The sequence below is a fragment of the Canis lupus genome, chromosome 16 (genome assembly GCF_048164855.1).
Source record: "Canis lupus baileyi chromosome 16, mCanLup2.hap1, whole genome shotgun sequence".
NCBI lineage: Eukaryota > Metazoa > Chordata > Mammalia > Carnivora > Canidae > Canis > Canis lupus.
The window spans coordinates 593,692-615,719 of NC_132853.1; the positions used below are offsets into that span (position 1 = coordinate 593,692).

A 22,028-nucleotide genomic window follows, 5' to 3' on the forward strand; every position below is an offset into this window, starting at 1 on the left:
ACAGCTGAGACTGCAGGCCATTCACCAAAATGCATTTCATCTTTTTCTGGACACACTAGTCTACATTTCCAGTGTCCCTGGCAAGTGACAAAGCCTCTCAGTGACCAAACTTTATTCAGGCTCCTCTGAATGCTCTTTCCAGCTTGGCCTCCCATCTTTGACCTTCTGTGTCAGTCTCCACATGGCCCAGTCTTAGCAAGAATCCTGCTAAAGTCAGCTTAGCAAGACTACTCCCCCCCCCCCACCCACCCATTTCTGATCCCCCTCAGAATCTCATCAAATTCCTCATCCTCCACCTTGGGCTTCTGATCCCCCAAGCCCTTCAGCAAGAATCTTGTCCAACTGGTTTAGCCAACAGCCCCCTTGCCTCTTTTCAGTACTTTTCCATCCCTTTACTCCCAAGACATCCTTGGCTCTAAATCCCCACCTGTCGGGCAGCCCAGGTGGCTCAGTGGTTGAGTGACACCTTTGGTCCAGGGTGTGATCCTGGAGACCCGGGATCAAGTCCCATGCTGGGCTCCCTGCACGGAGCCTGCTTCTCCCTCTGCCTGTATCTCTGCCTCTCTCTGTCTCTCATGAATAAATAAATAAATAAGATCTTTAAAAAATAAAAGAAATCCCCACCTATCCTAGAGGTATAAAAAATGTAGCCCAGGCCTCTTTGCTTCTATTGCAAGAGTTCCTGAATAAAATCTGTTTTTACCACTACTGCTCAGCTCTGGTTTCCGCTGACGGGAGTTAAGTGTGAGTCACAGAGCACCTACTGCGAATCAGGCATTGTCTTAGGGCCTGGCAATACACTGATGACTAAGGGAGTCCCTACCAGTGCAGCGGGGAGACTTCACAAGTATTTGAGTCCTATCTCTTCAGGTCAGGTTGGAGACATTTCAAAATAAAAGGAGGATGGCAAGTTTGCATTTGTTTCCATAGTCTATACAGTCTGGACAGGTAACTGGTCTGGCTGGGGATGGGGAATGGAGCGGAGGAAGGGCAAGGGGAGGGCGTAGTCAGTCTCCCAAGTGAAGGTAGACAAGAGCCCCCTGCTGGATGGCCCCAGAGAAAACCCAACAGTGTAACCTCCAGACAAAAGCATCCTTTCCTGGCAAGAGAGAGGACAGAGAGAGGAGAGCTATGGGGCTAGATTTCCTCCCTCATTAATGAGTCTCTGCCCCTCTGCAGCTGAAGCCAGCGCTGGCACACAAGCTCACATTCTTCTGGGTCACAATCCCTCCCTGGACACCTGCTATAGGCCAGACACTAGAGAAACACACACACACACACACACACACACACACACACACACACCATCTCTGTCCTCAAAGTGCTCAGAGTTTACTGTCACTAAACAAATTATTATCTCCATGAAAAGCAATATATACAGAGAAGCCTACCAGGTGCTAAGAGGACATAGAGGAAGAAGCAGCTGCTTCTGCAGGGAAGGAGGCTCATAGCAGAGCTCACACTTGGCTGGATATTGATGTGGGGCTCCAAGTCCAGCCAGCAGGGAGTAGAGGGAACGAAAGCAATTCCAGCCCAAGAGGTCAGTGGGAGCAGGGGTGGCGGCATGGCTGGTAGGGTAGAGCACAGCTGGTATGGGAAAGTGGGGAGGAAGTCTGGCAGGGGTGAGGCAAACTGGCTAGCAGGGGAGATTTTAAGGGCCTTAAATGCTTTGCCAGAATGTGAATAGGGTTTGTTTTTTTAAAAAAAGATTTTATTTATTCATGAGAGTCACACAGAGAGAGAGAAAGAGACAGTCAGAGAGACAAGCAGAGGGAGAAGCAGGTTCCATGCAGGGAGCCCGACATGGGACTCGATCCTGGGTCTCCAGGATCATGCCCTGGGCCGAAGGCAGGTGCTAAACCGCTGAGCCACCCGGGCTGCCCCTGAATAGGGTTTTTGAATGTGAGAACACACACCCCACGGCCTGTCACCCCACCAGAGGGACCTCATCCCCTTGGCTCTTGTGGGTGAAGCCGTCTTCCAAAATCTCCTTTAAAATGTGATACCTGAGGAGGAATCACAATTAATTTGCTATCAACCTGCTCATCACTAACCAGCAAAGATCTCAGGATGGAGTCAAAACTGTCTTCAAGGAGAGCCAGACAAGTGTCTCTGAGGGGCAGAGAGGAGCAGATAAGACAGGCGGAAGGGAAAGTAACAGAGAGGGGGCAAGGCCGCTCCAGCCGCACAGGGCCACAGGGCATAGGGACGTGGCAGCCTCTCCCAGCTGTGCGCACAGCTGGTAGCCCGGAGCAGGGGGCAAACCGACGAGCCGCTGCCTTTGGGGACTGCAGTCGCAACCAACACAGGTTGCTGACCTCCATACCATTCAGCCTTTGCACAAAAATAAATCACTGCTTGTCTTGTGGAGAGGAAAGACTGCATGGGGGAGGCAATTCGGTGCAGTGGAAGGAGCAGGCAGCATGAGGTCTGGCCTAGGCTTGGGATTCTGGTTCCACCTCCAAGGGTCTGGTGTCCGGTACACTCCATTTCCTTCCTTACCTACCAAGTGCACGGCACCACCTCTGCTTGTCAGCAGCGCCCACACCAAAGCTTCCAACAGCAGCAGCAGAAGGCTCAGAGTGGACCCCGGATGATGGTTTGTTCCCTTCTTTTCCCCTCAGGAGGGCCATGCATGTGAACAGCCTCTTTGTTCTTTTATTTCCACATGGTCTGAATTTGATTGAACTCTTGTCTTCTTCCTCAATGAGGTTGAAATATATCATTGGCTACTTAATGGCCCTTCAAGCACTGAGGCCTTTATGAAATAGCAGCATGATACCCATGTGATGACAGTGTCAGGGGCCCACAGATCTCTCCCCACGGCTTTGGGGAAGACAGCCTGCAGCTGCCCCACTGGCCGCCATCTCCTTCTGCCTGCAAGGAAACTCAAGGAAGGGTGTACCAATGCCTGGAGGGCTCCAGCAGCTGGATGGCTGAGGTCCCTCCCTCGCCAGAAGGGAAGACAGCGGTCCCTCGGGAGAAGAGACACCAGTGAGCCAATTCTCCCCTCGTACCGCACCTACCCCACAACAGGACAGAGTGGAGGAGAGTGCACTCCACTTGGCATTGACGAAGACCTGGGCCCCTTGGCCAGCCCAGCCTCGGTTACCTGGTCTGTAAAGAAGAGCAAAGGTATATAGCCTGCTTGCCTCAGAGGGCTGCTTGGGCAGCTCCATAAAGTGAGAGTAGTAACTCTGCTGCTCTTCTGCAAGGAGGCCCTGTGGTCCTACCCTGCTGGTTTCTGCAGGTTGACTGGGTCACAAAGTACCGTCTCAGGGCTTACTAGATCTCAGCCACTCGCCACAGGCCAGAAACTGACCAGGAAGCCACTCACCCTGCCCTCAAGGAGGCGTTCCCTCCTTCCAGTTCACTCCTCCGAGCCCTTCATACAGCTTGCACACCACAGCCAGAGGGGTCTTTCCAACATCCAGAGGTGATCTGTCTCTCTCTCTCTCTCTCTCTCTCTCTCGCGCGCGCGCGCGCTCGCTCTCTCTCATGCACACACACACACACACACACACACACACACACACACACACACCTGTTTGCAACCTCCCAGGGGTTCCGCAGAGCTCTCATTTGCAGCTGGTACCCATATGTCTTAGCCCCTGCACCATCCATTGCTGCCCCTCCCTCTATGCCCCAGCCACAGTAGGATGACACTGGTAGTTCCCCCATACCCTCTGTGCTCCAGCTTGCCACCCCATTGCTGTGCTTGCTGAGCTGAGCCTGAATACTGGAGCCCTTGCTCAGCTCTCCATTCCTTTCAGACTCAGCTCACAGGCCCCTTCCTTAGGATGCTTCACTGAGCCCTGAACCCGAGCCCTTTTCCACTGCTCTTCATCCACAGAGCTGCAATAACCAGAAAGTGAGCTTCCTGTGAGGAGGGACCCACAGGGGTCATTTCTTTGTTTACCTAGGGCTCAATGGAGTCCAGGGTGCAAAGTGAGGGCTCAGGAAATGTTTGGGGAATGAATGAAAAAATCATTTCAGCCAATACCTATGAAGAGCCCGCTCCATAGTGTGCCAGGCATTGTGCAATGAAGCATGATGCTATGATAATAAATGATAATAAACCAGACACATGTGGCCCTTGCACTAGTTCAAATTAAAATCTGGTGGGAAGAAGAAAAAATTAAACAAGCCATAACAGTGAAGCTGATTTGTGCTATGATGGAAGAGACAAGTAGACAGAGGAGGATATAGGCAGGAGAAGAGAAGATCATCACAGTCTATCAAAAATAGCAACACCTCACCAATCTGGAACTCAGCTATCCCACTTATCCAGAAAGTAGCAGGAACCCAGAAAGAAGGATTAGAGGCTACTTAAGAACCAATATATGTCAAAAAGACTGAATCTTACTTCCCTGAATGCCTCTGACACATACCGGCCTTTGCCAAGTAGGTTGCCCTCCTACCTGCAGGTTGACCTCATTTCCCCTCCGCCTCCACCATTCTTTGTATATACTTCTTTTTTTTTTTTTTAAGATTTTATTTACTTATTCATGAGAGACACACAGAGAGAGAGAGAGAGAGAGAGGCAGAGACACAGGCAGAGGGAGAAGCAGGCTCCATGCAGGGAGCCCGACGCGGGACTCGATCCCGGGTCTCCAGGATCACGCCCTGGGCCGAAAGTGGCTCTAAACCGCTGAGCCACCCAGGCTGCCCTGTACATACTTCTAATAGAACCCTTAGCACCTCACACTGGGCTCATCAGCTATGACTGCTCCCCTGAGACTAGGGCCTCCAGAGCCACCACCTGCCACTTTTTTAGGTCATGCACAAGGGTGCCATGATGCTGGTCATATGCAGGCATCTTTCATATTTTGAACACTTTCCATATATTCATCTATTTTTTTATTCCATAACAAATGAATTATTCCTAAAAATATTAGTTATTAGATAATATTTACATACTATCATAGTAAAAGTACTTGTTGATTTATACTGGGAATTCAAAAGTATTCTGGTTCATTAAACAAACATCAGATAATTTTATTTGGGCAAATTTACATTTATGACTAGAATTTTATAGCAAATGGTACTCAAGAATCTTGTTTTAACAAGAAAATATGTATTGTTCCCCTTTGACAAATTGGATTATCAAAAGACTGTTGATCTTTTTTTAAAAAGATTTTATTTACTTATTTGACACAGAGAGAGTACAAGCGGGGGCATCAGCGAGAGGGAGCAGGAGAGGCAGAGGGAGAAGTAGGCTCCCAAGTGAGCAGGGAGCTGGATGCAGGACTCAATCCCAAGACCCTGGGATCATGACTTGAGCCGAAGGCAGATGCTTAACCAACTGAGCCACCAAGGCACCCCAAAAGACTGTTGATCTAATAACATATAAAATAAACTGTGTTTCTAAATCAGATCTGCTTTTATAAATCTGATATATAATTAGTGAGAACTTTTCATTTTTTTGAAAAATTCCTCATTGGTATTAAGGCAGTAGTTAAATCATGTTGCAGTTCTATCAGCTGATGTTTGTTTCTTGTGCCAGAATATTTCTGAATTTTGAGTTTAAATTAACAAGTATTTCATTATAACATCATGTAAATATTATTTAATAACTAATGTATAATTTAATAACTAATATTCATTTATCATCAATAACCTAATTGCCATAACAAATTTGTTGAGTGTAAATAATATATTGACTAATTTAATATTTTTTTCTTTGAGGAGGGGGCACCTTGTTCTCTCATTCATACAAAAGGATGGTATGGCCAGTAGTGGCCCTGGTACAAGGGCAGGGATAGGGGGGATCTCTGGGTGGCTCAGCGGTTTAGTGCCTGCCTTTGGCCCAGGGTGTGATCCTGGAGTCCCAGGATCAAGTCCCGCGTCGGGCTCCCGACGTGGAGCCTGCTTCTCCCTCTGCCTGTGTCTCTGCCTCTCTCTGTCTATCATGAATAAATAAATAAATAAGTCTTTAAAAAAAGGGGGGGGGGCAGGGATGATGTCTAATTGTGTCCTTTTATTATTTTGTTTTTAGAAAGAGAGAGCAACGGGCGCCTGGGTGGCTCAGTTGGTTAGGTGTCTGCTTTAGGCTCAAGTCACGATCCCAGGGTCCTGAGATCCAGTCGGGTGCCGGGCTCCCTGCTGTGTGGGGAGCCTGCTTCTCCCTCTCCCTCTGCCTGCTGCTCTTCCTGCTTGTGTGCTCTCTCTCTCTCATTCTCTGTCAAATAAATAAATAAAATCTTAGAGAGAGGGAGAGCGAGAGAGAGAGCATGAGCAGGGGTGGGAGGCAAGGGGCAGAGGGAGAGGAAGAGAATCTTAAGCAGATTCCGTGCCGAGGAAGGAGCCCAAAGAAGGCCTGATCTCACAACCCTGAGATCGTGACCTGAGTCAAAATCAAGAGTTTGATGCTCAACTGATTAAGTCATCCAGGAGCCCCCACCACCACCTCTTTTAAAAATAGCCTCCACACTCAGTGTGGAGCCCAACACAGGGCTTGAACTTACAACCCTGAGATCATCAAGACCTGAGCTGAGATCATGAGATGAACCCCTAACCTAGTGAGCCACCCAGGTGCCCCTAGTTGTGTCTCTATTGTCAGTGCCTTGAATAGGGCTTGGGGCACAGTGGACATTCAACATATATTTGTTGAATGAATAATGGAGGAGTTCAAGGCCTCAGGATTTACAATGATATATGTATGCTTTATTTCACTGTGCTTTCTAGAAATACTTTTGCACATTCCAGTGGAATAGTATTGCATAAAGTCTTGAACAACCCTCCTTAGTGGCCAGCTGAAGCTTATTAAATTGTCCCCCAGCAGGGTCCAATCTCCTCTCCCTTTGTTCCCTAGACACAGAGTACTTTCTCTGTGAAGTCTTAGGAGTAAGAAGTTTTCACATACCATTAAAGGAACATCTTTGCAACCTGCCTAGAGAGTCGTAAAGTTTAGTTATTTCTGAGAAAGTGGCATAAAATCCAGTAAAATGGCAAGGCTTTGTGCAAGTAGTTTCACATAGATCCTGAGGTTCCTTAAGACAGGAACAAGTGCACAGGCTAAAGAAAGCTATCTTATCATGGAAAGTAAACCCAGCCAAAACCGAAGCCTTTCAGGGGCCTACAAACAGCTGGTTCTCTATTTCTGGCTCGAGCTTTGTAATGCCAGAGACAGGATGAGTTCACTGCCTGGAATCTCTTTATGTTATTTCCTTTTAAAGAAAATAGTCACTTTGAAGGTAGTCCAAAAACACAGCACTAGGACCATTACTGATTACACAGTTCAATTCAATTAGCATTTGCTAAATGCCTTCTCTGTGCCAGGCATTAAAGAACTCAAAGATGAATAAGACAAGCTCCCTGCTGCTGGATATCTTAGTATCCAGTAGGGGAAAAATCAAACCCTCTCAATCAACAGCCTTGCCCATACAGCCCCATCCTGACCCAGGAAGCACCACCTCTCCCGAGGTATATGACAGCATCCTCACTTGCCTCTGCCTCCACTCTAGAGTTCTGATCCATTCTTCAGAGGGGACATTTTTCAAAAGGCAGATGTAAATCATCTTTTCCCCTGTACACAGGCAACAATCAGGCCCCTGACGGCCTGCTGGTAAGGCAAGCATCAGATCAGAAGCTCCCATATCAAGCCAGGCCCTCTGTGAGGCCACATCCTCAGTGGGTAAGCCAGAAGAAAACCTACCTTGTCTTGTGTGTTGGCTCAGGGAAGGAGAGAAGAGCCCCCCCTTGGAATGCCTAACCAAACGCATGCAAGTCTGGAGTCAGAATTTATACTATGCCCATAATCTTAAAAGCCTAACACCAAAAATTTAGTTTTCAGCATTCTAGGTGAGTAGAGCCCTCTGAGCCATGGGCAAAAGATGAAAATCCTCACTTTAAACTCAACTCTCAGAGAATTACCAGAGATTAAAGTTCCAAAGAACATAAGCCTCACTGCCAAGAAAAAAAGGTCTAGAAATATCTCAATCAGAATCCCAGAAACAGAGATGTAAAACAATGGGTTAGAGACAATATTGAAAGAGAAAACAGATGAGAATTTTCTAGAATTGATAAAAGATACTAAACCTCAGAGACAAGAGTCCCAACAAATCTCAAGCAGAATAAATAGAAAGAAACCCTCACCCAGAAAATCTTAATGACACAGAAGACATGAAGATAAGGAGAAGATTTAAAAAGCAGCCAGAAGGAAAAAGACACTTCATCAGCAAAAATAGTCAACTGAGAACTGACCTCTCGATAGCAAAAATAGGAGTAAATGGTCACGTATTCTCAAAGTGCTGAGATCACATAACTATCTACCTAGTACTATATGTGCAGCAGCCCAATCTTTCAAGAATAAAGGCAAAAGGAAGGTAATCTTGCACAAACAGAAACTGATTGAGTTTATTACAAAGAGCCCCTCACCAAAGGAACGTCTAAAAGATTACTTCCAGGAAAAAGAAAATGATCCCAGAAGAAAGGTCTGAGTTGTAAAGTGGAATAATAAGCAAATGGTAAATGTGGGTGAATCTAAAATACATCAAGGCTTTATAGAAACGAATAATAAGGTCTAATTTGTAAAGTTCAAAAAAAGGATAAAGTAAGAGAGAACTAAAATACTGGACAACAAAAGCATGTAAGTCAGGAAGGATGCAACCAAAACGAAATATCCTAAGATACTTATGTTGTTAAGAGGAGAGTAAAGATACTAACTTTGGACGTTGTGAAATTATACACATATTAAATTTTTAGGGTAACCACTAGAAGAATAAAAATAGGATGCATAACTTCTAGACTAGTATGAGGGAAATGGGAAAAGGAAAAGTCAATTAAAAATATATGAAATCCATAATCATAAAGGGAAACACTAATATAACTCTTCAATGGTCAGACAGAAATATCAGGGCTATGACATTTGTCTAATGCAATCACAAGCTAATCTAATATACATATGTAAAATACTGCATTCAATAACTAGAGAATACACATTCTTTTAAAAAACAGATAGAAATTGACTATGTATTAGGCCATAGATCCAAAAATTGGAAAACAGAAAAAAGCAAGAAAGCAAGAGAAAGAGAGGAAAGAAAGAAGATCCTTTAATCACAATGTTATTAAGATAGAAATTAATAACAAAAAGAGAAGCAGAAATAATCTCACATGTTTAGAAACCCTTAAAAAAAACATAAAGCTGGGGGAGGTGGGTGAAATACAAGGTAACTTGGTGATGAGCACTAAGGAAGGCACTTGATGGGATGAGCACTTGATGGGATGGGATGGGGTGTTATACTATATGTTGGCAAATAGAATTTTTTAAAAAAAAATTTTTTTAAAAGAAAAAGGGAGAGTGATGGCTGGAACACAGAAAAAAAAATAAAGAATAAAAATCAAATCAAAACAAAACAAAAAACCACAGAGCTAAATAACTCATGGGCCAAAGAAAAAAATCTTCATGAAAATGTAAAATACATAGAACTAAAAGGTGATTTTAAAAAATACTACACAGCAAGACTGTGGGTGCAGCCAAAGCAGTACTTAAGAGTCAAGTTTGTAGGGTTTTTTTTTTTTTTAAAGTAAACTCTATGCACAACATGGCACTTTAATTCATGCCCCCAAGAATCCCATGCTCTACTGACTGAGCCAGCTAGGTGTGCCCCAAGCGTGTAGTCCTGAATGTTTTATTAGAAAAGATGACAGGTTAAGCATCCTAATCAATGTCAGATATAGGACAACATGATAAGCCTCAAAAGTAGAAGAAAAGATATCGTAAAGAGCAGAAAGCCATGAAATAGGAAACAAAAATAGAATGGAGATGATCAATAAACCAAAATTTGCTTCTCTGGAAGAATTAATCAAACTGAGATCTGTATAAAGTACTATAAGTGACTAAGCAAGGGTACTTAGCCAGCCTGGGGTGGGTGGGAGTGGGGGGGTCAGGAAGACTTATGGAAGAGAGGAGGCATGAGCTGATCCTTGAAGGATGTATAAGAGTAGCCAAAGAAAGGAAGGGAACATTCTAAGGAAAAGCAAAAACATGACTAAGGTAAAGGGAAATGGCACAGCATGAAGGGAGGGCAGTGTTAGTAGTGGGTAAAGTTCAAGGCATGGAATATGTGAAGTCTAGAGAAGCTTAAGGCCCAGATATTAATAAAAAAATATTCAACCAAGCCTTTATTGTATACCCAATGTCATGGGCTAAATACATGATTATATTTTTTTATGCTGGCAACAAACAACTCCATGAAGTTTAATTGTATCACGCCCATTCTTTAAGAATCTCAATCAGAATCCCAGAAAATGAGATGCAAAACAATGGGTTAGAGACAATATTGAAAGAGAAAACAAAAAAAAAAAAAAAGAAAGAGAAAACAGATGAGAAGAAACTGAGGTTCAGAGCAAAATTTCCCCACGGTTACATAGTGAGTTATTTCAAATCCATATCTGTGTGGTTCCAAAGTCCATGCTACACTGCATCTCAGGTCACAGAAGCCTTCATATGGACCTTTTATAAGGAGCCTGAAACTGTATTCTTGGGGCAAATATTCTAATTTACCCCACAAAAAATACAAAAATACAACTTAACAACTTAATCTTACACTGAAAGTTTGGAATGGTGTTACAGCTGCCACTACTCTATGCCACCAGGACAGAGTCCCTTTCATACAGGTGTCCAAAAAGCTGATTGATGTACAGTAAAAAGCAATATTGCAAAGCAGAATGACAACAGGAAGCACTGGCCTGATGTGTGTTCCTGAAACATGCTTACAATTACTACCTGGGAGGGTACCTGGGTAGCTCAGTCAGTTAAGCATCTGCCTTCAGCTCAGGTCATAATCCCGGCATGAACCGTGCATTGGGCTCCCTGCTCAGTGGAGAGGGGAACTTCTCTGCTTCTCTCTCTGCTCCTCCCCCAGCTTGTGCTCTCTCATTCTCTCTCACTCTTTCTCTCAAGTAAGTAAATAAAATCTTGAAGAAAAAAAAAAGACAATTATTACCCGGGAGGCAAGTACTGTTCAATGACGAGAACTGGATAAGCGTATGGCACTTTTTTCAACATCTTTATTGACATACAATTCACATACGACACAATGCACCCATTTAAAGTATACAGTTCAACAGTTTTTGGCATAGTCATGGAGTTGTGCAACCATCACAACCTATTTTAAGACATTTTCATCACCCCAAAGAGAAATCCTGTACTAGCAGTAATTCCCAACTTCACCACCAAAAGCCTCCCGCAGCCCTAGGCAACCAGTACTGTACTTTATATAGATTTCTCTATTCTGAACATTCCATATAAATGCAATCACATAATGTGCAGTCTCTGTGATTGGCTCCTTTCGTGTAAGATGTTTCCATCTTTTTTAATATTTTTTTAAATTTTATTTATTTATTTGCGGGAGAGAGAGAGAGATAGAGAGAACACAAGCAGAAGGCAGGGAGAAGGAGAAGCAGACTCCCTGTAAGCAGGGAGCTTGATCCCAGGATCCTGGGATTGCGACCTGAGCCGAAGGCAGACACTTCACCAACTGAGCCACCCAGATGCCCCCCATGTAAGATGTTTTCAAGGCTCATCCACGTTGTGGCGGGTATCAGTGCATTCCTTCTTAGGCCAAATAATATTGCACTGCATGGATATTCCACATTTTGTTTGCCCGTCATCTCATGGACATTTGGTTGTTTCCACTTTTTGCCTATTGTGAATAATGCTACCATGAACATTAGCATACATGTTTCTTAGTGAACATTTGTGTTCATTTCTCTTGGGTATATACCTAGGAGTAAACTACTTGGATGTAGTCATTCCATGTTTAACACTTTGAGGACCTGCCAAACCGTTTTTCAAATGGCTGTACCATTTTACATGCCCACCAAGAGTATATAAGGGCTCCAATTACTCCACATCCTCACCAACACTTCTGAATTTGTTTTTTTAAACATCCTAGCGGATACAAAGTGGTATTTCATTGTGATTTTAATTTTCATTCCCCTATTGGCTAATGATGGCGTGTAACATTTTAATACCTTTAATGTGTCCCCTTTTTTTTTTTTCTTACCAGAGATATTCTGACAAAACCTAAGAAATAAAGAAATAACCTATTGAAACTTTCCTCCATTTCATTACCCAATTGTATGTAAAATGCCTAAACCTTAGCTCTGGGGAAGGAGATCCAGGAGCTAGATGTGGGGAGAGGGTCAAGGGTAGAAAATCAAGCATGTCCACTGAGTATGTTATTTGAAAATTTAAAAGTGGCTTTCATTTTGATGTGGCTATAGATGTGATAGCTGCACAAAAACAGCCCTATCAAAATGCCCTGTATGAACTAGGAATAATTATCAAAACTAGATTTGCTGAAGACGGAAAAGATTCACTTAGTTTACTCTCTTCTCCAATATTTGTTGTTACATCTTTCAAAAGCAAATACTTCTAGGAACTCTCATATACTGTTGAGTAGAAACTGCTACAATTCTTGAAAGCAAATCAGTGTATCTTTCAGAAGCCTGAAATTATACATGTCCTTTCACCCAAATATTTCATTTCTGCAAAGTTTATTTTAAGATAACTTAAAATGTAGGGGGAAATGACTCCAGAAAATTTTTTCACAGAGGAATCAATCTAAACACTTAATAACATGAAAATAAATAAATAAATTTCACTGAATGAGTTTTTTATTTTATTTATTTATTTATTTGTTTGTTTATTTATTTATTATTGGAGTTCGATTTGCCAACATATAGTGTAACACCCAGTGCTCATTCTGTCACGTGCCCCCCTCAGTGCCCGTCTCCCAGTCACCTCATCCCCCTGCCCTCCTCCCCTTCTACTACCCCTTGTTCATTTCCCAGAGTTAGGAGTCTCTCATGTTCTGTCACCCTCTCTGATATTTCCCACTCATTTTCTCTCCTTTCCCCTTTTTTTTTTTTTTTAATTTTTATTTATTTATGATAGTCACAGAGAGAGAGAGAGAGAGGCAGAGACACAGGCAGAGGGAGAAGCAGGCTCCATGCACCGGGAGCCCGATGTGGGATTCGATCCCGGGTCTCCAGGATCGCGCCCTGGGCCAAAGGCAGGCGCCAAACCGCTGCGCCACCCAGGGATCCCTCTCCTTTCCCCTTTAATCCCTTTCACTACTTTTTATATTCCCCAAATGAATGAAACCATATAATGTTTGTTCTTCTCCAATTGACTTGAGATTTCTTTTTAACAATTAAGATGACATTTCCGGGGCAGCCCGGGTGGCTCAGCAGTTTAGCGCCGCCTTCAGCGGAGGGCGTGATCCTGGAGTCCCGGGATCAAGTCCCACATCGGGCTCCCTGCATGGAGCCTGCTTCTCCCTCTGCCTGTGTCTCTGCCCCTCTCTCCCTCTCTCCCTCTCTCTCTTTGTCTCTCATGAATAAATAAAATCTTTAATAATAAAAAAAAACCCACCTAGCTCCATAGAAATGTAAGACCCTAAGGTTCTCCACACAGCCTGTTAATCCATTAGAAGTTTAATGGCACCTGAAGATAGAATTGTGTGTGCTTTCTACCCTTTTGAGCGAACATGTCAGCAATAAGTAAAGACTGCTTTTAGTGACTAGGAAGGAAAAAATTTTCAATTATTATAGGGTAGATTATGCAAGGCAAATGGTTATCTATTAAATGTTTAAATAATCAACAGGGGAAAGGCTTACAATGCATAGGAGACACAAAAGTAACTATCCATAATATAAACCAATAAAAAAAACATTAACAGAAGCAAAATATAAACATAAACAAGAGATAAATGAACAAAGAATATACTGAGGCATTCCACAGATGAAGTAGTACAAAGGACTGGTAAGCATACAGAAAGCCCAACCTTACTGACAAGCAGAGAGATGTAAATCAAAAGAACACATTTTTACCTTCAGTTGGGCAAAGATTTAGAGCATTAATAGAAGATAGCATCATTGCAAAGGAGGTGAGAAGACAGGCATTCTCAACATTGCTGGTGGCATTTGATAGTAACCACCAAAACACAAAGTGACAACCCTCTGACCCAACAATTCCTAGGAATTTATCCTAAGAAGTATTTGTACAAATAAACAATGTCTGAACAACAATATCCTGTGCCTTTCTTTGTAATTGCAAGGAATAAGTGTGGGAGCAATATCCATCAATAAATTTTATGATGGTATATCCACAAAGTGGACTATTAAATTGTTACTAACATGAAATGAACCTATATTTATTAACAGAGAAAGATATCCAGGCTAAAAAAGCAGTTGACAAACACTATACATATTGTTTAACTGCAGCATTGAAAAGAACGTATGTTTGTATTTATACACTACATGTGTATCTCTTGCATCTCTACATATGATTGATATTATGATATGGTGGTCATTAGCGCTGTTCACTGGATACTCTGATTATCCTCTTTATACCCTCATGGTAGGACCGCACACCCTCAGCTCTGTGAAGTCAGCCATGCCATGTAACACTTTGGTGAAGGAAATGTGAGCACAGTCACTTCTGCGCAGAAGTCTTAAAAGTCAGAGTGCACAATTTGCACAGTCCCTTCCCCTCAGTGACTCAATGAAGCAGGTGTTGAGCTGGAAGCATGAGTCTCTGAATAACCAAAATGATGAGAGCTTCCCCATCCCCCCCTCCACCAATCTGCATTGAATCCCTGAGTATGAGCAAGAAATAAACTTTTGTTATTATTAAGTCATTGATACATTATGGTTGCTTGTTACCACAGCACAATTTAGTTATCCTGATAAATGCAGGAATAGGAGAAGAATCTGGAAAGATACATACCAAACATTAACAGTGGTGTTGCCTCTTAAGGAGAAGAGTTAGAAGGGAAGGGGATGGGGTGAGGAGTAGGGGCTTAGGAGGTTATTTTACACACCTGGGAGCTGTGTACGTTTTTTATGAGCACATATTATTTTTGGAAATTGAACAAATTTATTTATAAATAGTCTAAGATGTCTAGAAAATTTACCATTGTTGCTTTTTTATATTCCAGTAAAACACAGTTCTGACACAAAGAGAAATAAAATCTCCCTATGAGCATAAAGAACAAAACAGGAAAACTGTCCTTCATAAGAATTCTAGGCAGATGGACAGAAGGACATTTTGGAAAAGTAACATTCTACTGAAAGGGATGATGGGCACAGGACAAAAACTGCCCTATTCTTCCAGCTCCATGAAGGATGAGGACATTTTATTCAGATGACAGAGAAGCAGATGGGGATAGAGAAAGAGTCGTCAGAACTGCCTGCTAGGACTTACAAAGGCATTTATAAAAATCACTAGATAATGGTCCAAACACATCCAGGGAAACAAACACACATAAAAATGGCAGCCGTTACAACAAGGCACCACTTGATGTGACGTGAGAGAGATATTAGTCCATCTGGGATAGAGAAACATGATTACTGTTCTCACTAGCAAAACAATAATCTTTGCAGAAGAATCTGAGGAACATAGCCTGGCTGCAAGGGAGCAACTGCAAGGAAGGGAGGAGTTCAAAACTAATGAAAGGACAAGTAATGTTATGCCAAAGCCTGTTCATGCCACCAAGCTTCTTTTATAAAACTTAATTAAGATGTCACAGAAATTCATTGGAGGGAAAGCCTAACAGGTATTCCTACTGTAAACACAGGCATTTTAAAGATTTTCTGATTTAACCCTCATAACAACCCTGCCAAGTATTCTGTGCTCATTCCTCGAGATGAGAAACCTTTGGCTCAGAGAGGTAAAGCAAGTTGCCCAGGGTCACAGAGCCAATATCCAAACCCATGTCTGGCTATGGTCTTTCCAGAGTCAGTGGGGAGGGCTGTAGTAGGGATGATGGCAGAGAATAGAGAATTCAGCCCAGGAACTCCCTAACTCTTCCACACAGTTAATGGGTATAATCACACACACAACCTCAGCCCTCCCTGCGAACTCAAATATCTAAAATAAGCTCTCCATGGTGATACATTTGATAATTAATACACCAAAGTATGAGGTAGGCACCAGGTTCAAAATGGAGGCTTTAAATTTTTCAGTTAAATTCACAAAACCTTAGAAGTATAATCGGTTTAAAAAGTTTAAGTCCGTGCTACTTTAAAATTTTTAAACTTAGACTACATCACGTTGACATTCATTTAAAATGTAACTGTCCCCACTTGATGGGATGAGCACTGGGTGTTATACTATATGTCGGCAAATTGAATTTAAATTTTTTAAAAAGTGATAGAAAATGTAACTAACTGTCCCTTATCCACAGAGAGGATGTGTGTTTTTGCTCTCTGCGCTATCCCAAGAGTCCAAATATAGTCTGGCACAGAATAGGTCTCAGTATGTCTGTGAAATGATTCCGCTGAGCTGGTCATAGATGCTCTGGTTAACCAGTAACCTACATACACAGACTTAAATTCTATAACAGTTTTTCTTTTCTAGTTTTTAAAAAGTAGATCAAAAAACCAGTGTCTGTACTTGCTCAAAGGAAGAGAAATGGCTAACATTTACTAAATACTGAAAGTATGTCAGGCATTGGGTTAAGGCAATTTAGATACATTCCCTTATTTTATCTCACAAAAATTCTGCAAGGTAGGTGTCACTTACCCGTTGTTACAGGTCAAGAAATTGAGGCTCAGATTATGTATTTAGTACATGATCAGTTTAGTCACACAAGTCATTAGTAGCAAGGATTTTAACTCAACTGTCTGAATCCAGAGTTCATGCTAGCTCCAAGACACAACACTTCCCCTCTAGAGAAAGCACTTAAAGAGTGAGCAATTACTATTATAATATGTCCTTTTCAAACAATAGATTTAAAAGAAAATGAGAATGTATTATTGAATTTTTACATTCAACTTCTGCTGATACAAAATCAGAATCCAGGATGCTACCGAAATTGAGGCTATTTACAGTAGAAGGTATGTTTACATAATATGGGAAACAGCTCTAGCAATTATCAGCTGAAAAACCAAAATTTTAATTTGTACTGGCCTTTGAACTTGAGTATGAGCCCCTGGAACTTGTTGATTTTTTAAAGGCCTGTTTAAGGCGTTCATGTGGATTTGTGAAGCTATCGCACATACCACACCATTCAAACAACAGAGGTAGTGAATTGTAATTGTAACGGTATGACAAGCTCAACAGGCAAAGGAAAAATTCTGGAGGACTAGACATTAAAATAACATGTCTGTTGAAAGGAGAGCATTTGATGGAGTAGGATATAAACCATTCTTACATACAATGCTGCGTGCAAAAAATGGAACATAAGTTGCAATAACTATCATTGAAATGAGAAAGGGAGGTAAGATTAAACCGTCCAATTTTTCACTTTATACTTCATCTTCTTCCAGAAGGAATGATACAGCAGGATCACATTCCAGAGAGGAGCAAGGCAACTCAGCTAGGCAAACGGCACCCAAATTAAATTACTTCTCCTCTGTGAGCAGCAACAAGATAGGATTTGGAAGGTGCAGGCACCAAATGCTCCCTCTGCCAGGCAAGATATATTTCCACGTGCTTTATTTTAAGTCCTATTTGCAATATCGCTCTCCTGGTTCTGAGTGACTCTGTCATTTGAGAGTTATGCATCAAACAAATGGGAGGGTTAACCAGTGGAGAATTATAAAACACCCCAGCAAGTAAGTTTCGGAACAAGAAAGACCACTGTTTGAGCCCGGACTCCCTCTCTTGCTGCGCCCACCTCAGTTTCTTCAAGCATTATCTGGGACTAATGATAATCAAGCAACTCCTGGCAGGGTAGATTTTAACAAAGGATTTGTAAGGAAAACAGCGTAGGACTGTACACTGATTCTAAGCACAGGCCCTGGATGGCTCTGCCACTTGTTACCTGTGGCTGTGGGCTAGCCCTGTACCAACCTCTCCCTAAGCCTCAATTTCCTCATCTGTAATTTGGAAATGAGAGGAGGATCTACTTTGGGGGTTGCTGTGGGGATTAAATAAAACAATCCATAGTAAATGTCTGATATAATATTTAATGAACATAAACCTCTTAGTGCAATGCCTAGCACATAACAGATATTTAATAAACAGTAACTGATATTACATAAGTTTTAAATAGAGCCATATAATAAATGTATACATATTCTAAAGAAGGCTGGATAAACTTCAGAAAACAACCCAGGTTTCAGAGTCTCTGAAACAAAGAGTTTACACTGGAACAGATCTTGGGACAGGGACTTATGCAAGCTGTTACCAACAAAGGTCCTTCTATTGAATCTCTCAGCGCCTACATTCATGTCAGCTAGCTGGTGTCCATGGCACCACCGTGCACATACATATACACAACCTACATCTCCAAGGAAGGCAGCTCATAACAAGAGCGGCATCTACTCTCCTTGGTATCTTTTCCCTAAGGTTTCTTTACTAATGGTGTCAAAACTGCAAAAGAATACACAGGGGGCAGGGAAAGAGTCTCACACAATTGGAAGAAGACCATACAATTCCCTAAATATTTATTGAGCATCTACTATGAGCCAGGAATCATCTCTCTCTTTCATGTCATAACTTCAATAGTGACTCCATAAACCTGATTTTGCTATTCTCAAATAAACTTTTGTCATATCTATTAAGTTTACAGAGCCATCATTTACAGAATTTTCCTTTGCAAGGCAAATTCATTATCATGAACATGACTGGATTAGACCTGACCAGAGTGGATATAACTGAAAACCGAATCATCAGAGAGTTGGCGTGGTACACCTGGGGCTGAGAGAGTGGGCAAGCAAAGCTGAGTCTATATATGGCAAGATTCTGTAATCATATTCAGGCAGAAGCACAAGTTTCTTGGCATGGCCTCCAACATCCTCCATGATCTGGCTCCTTCTCCATCTCTCCCCACTCTCCCACATGCTCCCTATCATCCCATTCTGCATATAAAATCTGTCCCATACTCCCTGCCTTTGTTCCAACTCTGTGAGGAATGGCCTTTACCTCTTCAACTCCCAGACTGGCCTGCATGTCTGTCTTTCACACTGGAAGTTGCTGGAGGACAAGGAGTGAATCCCATTCACATCTGTATCTGTAACTCCAACCTGGGGTCTGCAGATAGAGATCCATTAGGAAACAGTCAGAAGAGTCCAGAACTGAAGGCTGGTTCCAAATGGAGCTCTGTTTCAAATGCTAGCTTGGCCATTTATCAGCCATATGACCCTTGGATAAGTTAACCTCTGTGTGCTTCAATTTACTCTTTCATAAAATGGAGACAGGAGGCATTTTACTGAGTTGTTGGGGAAATCAAATCACTGTAAATACATGAAGCACTCAGAAGAGTACCTGGCACAGGATAAGAGTTATGTAAGAATTCATCATATTTGCCGATATTTCATAAAACATTGCTGTTAAATGTATGTGTAATAAAGAAAAGTGAAGGAGGAAGGGAGACTGTGTCCCGTAGCTGAGCAAACACTGAGTTCACATGCTGGCTACATGCTGTCCTGCTAAATGGATCATGTGGTGTGGCCCCTCACTATGCACTCACAAAGGAAACACTGGGTTTTTACCCTGGTTGGTGTCCATGACCTTATTTCTTACCTGGGCTACCCGCCCACCCCTGCCAGAGCCAGCTAGCTGGGTACTCCCAAATCGTGCAGCAACAGCACAGCATGACATACCAGGGACACCGCTCAATCCCTTGTGTCCCAGCCCCCACTGGAGATATCCCTGCTCCTAGAACATTGTGCTGAGCATTATAAATGATCTTGTCCAACATCTCTCCCTAACAGAAATACTGAGGTCTGGAGAGGTAGTGTCTGCACCTTCTTAGTACCCCCTTTAAAAAGGCTACTTTGTCATGCAGTCAACTTTACAGTAGGTACTAAAAATAGCATCATCCTAGTTTAAAGCTGGACGGAACTCAAGGTTTACCTACTCTAGTACTTTTGAAACTCTACCTTTTAGGGTGTCAGGATGAACTGTGAGCTCTGTGGCAAGTATCTCATTCATTCATTTGGTGAATATTTATTGAACACCTATGGTGTAACCCAAGCCAAATACCACTCCTGCCCTCCCAGGAGGACCAGGTCCTCACAGACTCATAGCGAAGAGTGGCATTAAGCAAACAATCACACACCTAATAGTAAAGTCCTATTGTTGTGAGTGAATTTGCTTTAAAATACGCCAGAAAGAGTAACTCTTACTTACCTGTCAATATGCTTTCTGAGCAAGAAGAAAAAGGCAGAGCTGGGGCAGAGAGGGCAGTTACAGGTAGGGCCTGGAAACTACCCACTCCACTGGGTTCACCAGTGCCAGGGTCTTGTGTAGACTAACGTTACTATTATGCGGCTACAGGAGAGCCTGGGAACCACTGAACTAACCCAACCGACCCTGTTTGACAGACAGGTAAACGAAGAGGCCTAAAGAGTTTAACTCACTTGACAAACTAGCAGAGTCAATACATGGAAGAAATTTAAAATCTTTTAGTGGCTCACACAGTCTGCCAAAAACAAATTCACATCCCACAGCATGGCCCCTGGTCTGAACCCTTCTCATTTCTCCAGCCTCCACCTCACTACTATCCTGCTGCCCACTGATATCCAGCCACTCGGAACTATATGCAAAACCCCAAATGGACCTCTGCTATACCCCTACTATGCTCTCTACCAGATATCCAAAGTTGACAGCCCCTAGATAACTCCCACTCCTTTTCAGCACTCAGAACTCAGCTTACAACTCTCTCCTCCAGGAAGCTCTTCTCGAGATGGCGAAGCTCCCTCTTCTCCCATAGCACTTAGAGCTTTACACAGGGACAGGGAAACACTCATCACATAATGTATTCATCCATTCAACAAACATTTATGGAACACTTTCTACATGCCATGCATCTGAGGATACAGCAGCAAACAAAACAAAGCCCCTTGCCCTCATGGAACTTACATTCTAATAAGGGAAGCAGATAACAAACAAACAATACACGATATAGTATCAAGTAGAGTTTAGTGCCATAAAAAAAAATAAAATAAAATAAAGAAGAGCAAGGGTCGGAGGAGGGATCACAAAGAAGGCTTCTCTGAGGAGGTGGCATTTGCTCAGAGATCAAAAGCAACAGAGCAAGCCATGCAAATAACTGGGGAAAGAACATTTTGGGAAGTAGCAACAAAGACCCTATAATCACCGCAATGACTTGTTTTACTTGTGTTTTTATTCCTACTGAACAATTAAGGTCCTTGAGGGCAAAGGTTAAGCGTTTTTGATTCCCAGGGTCCAGCATCCATAGCGGACACTCACAGACTGTGAGCATGAACCTGGCGCGTATGCCTGCTGGTTTCTGAGACCTTCTGGTTCCACCTCCCAAGATCTAGCCGGCTTCGTGTCTGTCTCTCCCACAGGGCTAAGCGAAGCACAGGCCCTCCTTGGGCCAGTCGGCCTCACCTGATTCTGCGGCTTGGTTTCAGTCCCTGGATTCTCTCTTCGTTAGGACCACAGCACTGACAAGTCCTCCCTCACATCACTGGCCCAGGTCTGCGACCCTGTCCGGAGCTGGGAGCCCTCCTTCCAGCTTTCCTAGGCACGCAAGTCCTCCTCTGAATCCCGCAAGGCCCAAGCCTGGGGGCCCTGACGCCCGGAGTCAGACTTCCCCGGTGGCTAACCCCTACCTTCCCGGAAGTCTACCCTGCCTGATTCCTGACTTCTCTCCAAACTACACGACTCCTTCCCTTTGGGACATCAACCTCCTGACCTCATCAGTCCTTTCCGGGGCCGTCTCTCCATGTGTCCCAACTTCGTAAAACCGTTTCTGGATGTCTGCCGAGGCCAAAGCACAGAGAGCTAAGTACCTGAGTCTTCATGCTGCCTCCTGTAGGTTCCTGTTCCCTCAGCAGACCGTCCGGGTCTCAGTCTCCACACTTGACGGCCCTAAATCTCACAATCACACCACTCCTGGGACCCTGCGGAATAGCCTTAGGAGCTGAAAAATCAAGTCAGACGACCCTCTGCACCCCAGCGCCCCCGCCGGGCCTAAGATGGGTTCAGGGATGAACGACCCATGACCCATGACCCATTCCCCTGTCCATCCACCACTTCTGGACGTGCGCTGTAGGCCAAGCCCTAGGATGTAAATAAAACACGGTCCCTGCACGGA

At 43.2% G+C, this 22,028-nt stretch overlaps 1 protein-coding gene across 4 annotated transcripts in view; it reads right to left on the reverse strand.

The window, feature by feature from the left end:
- Positions 1 to 22,028, reverse strand: part of TTLL11 (tubulin tyrosine ligase like 11) — a 244,872-nt gene that overhangs the window by 221,988 nt on the left and 856 nt on the right. The window contains exon 2 of one of the 4 annotated variants that reach the window (XM_072777783.1): positions 21,724 to 21,834. The exons of 2 other annotated variants lie outside the window; for them this stretch is intronic. In XM_072777783.1, the coding sequence (XP_072633884.1) occupies positions 21,724 to 21,735 (12 nt within the window). In that variant the 5' untranslated portion in view covers positions 21,736 to 21,834. One more of the 4 variants, XM_072777782.1, reaches the window with a different exon arrangement.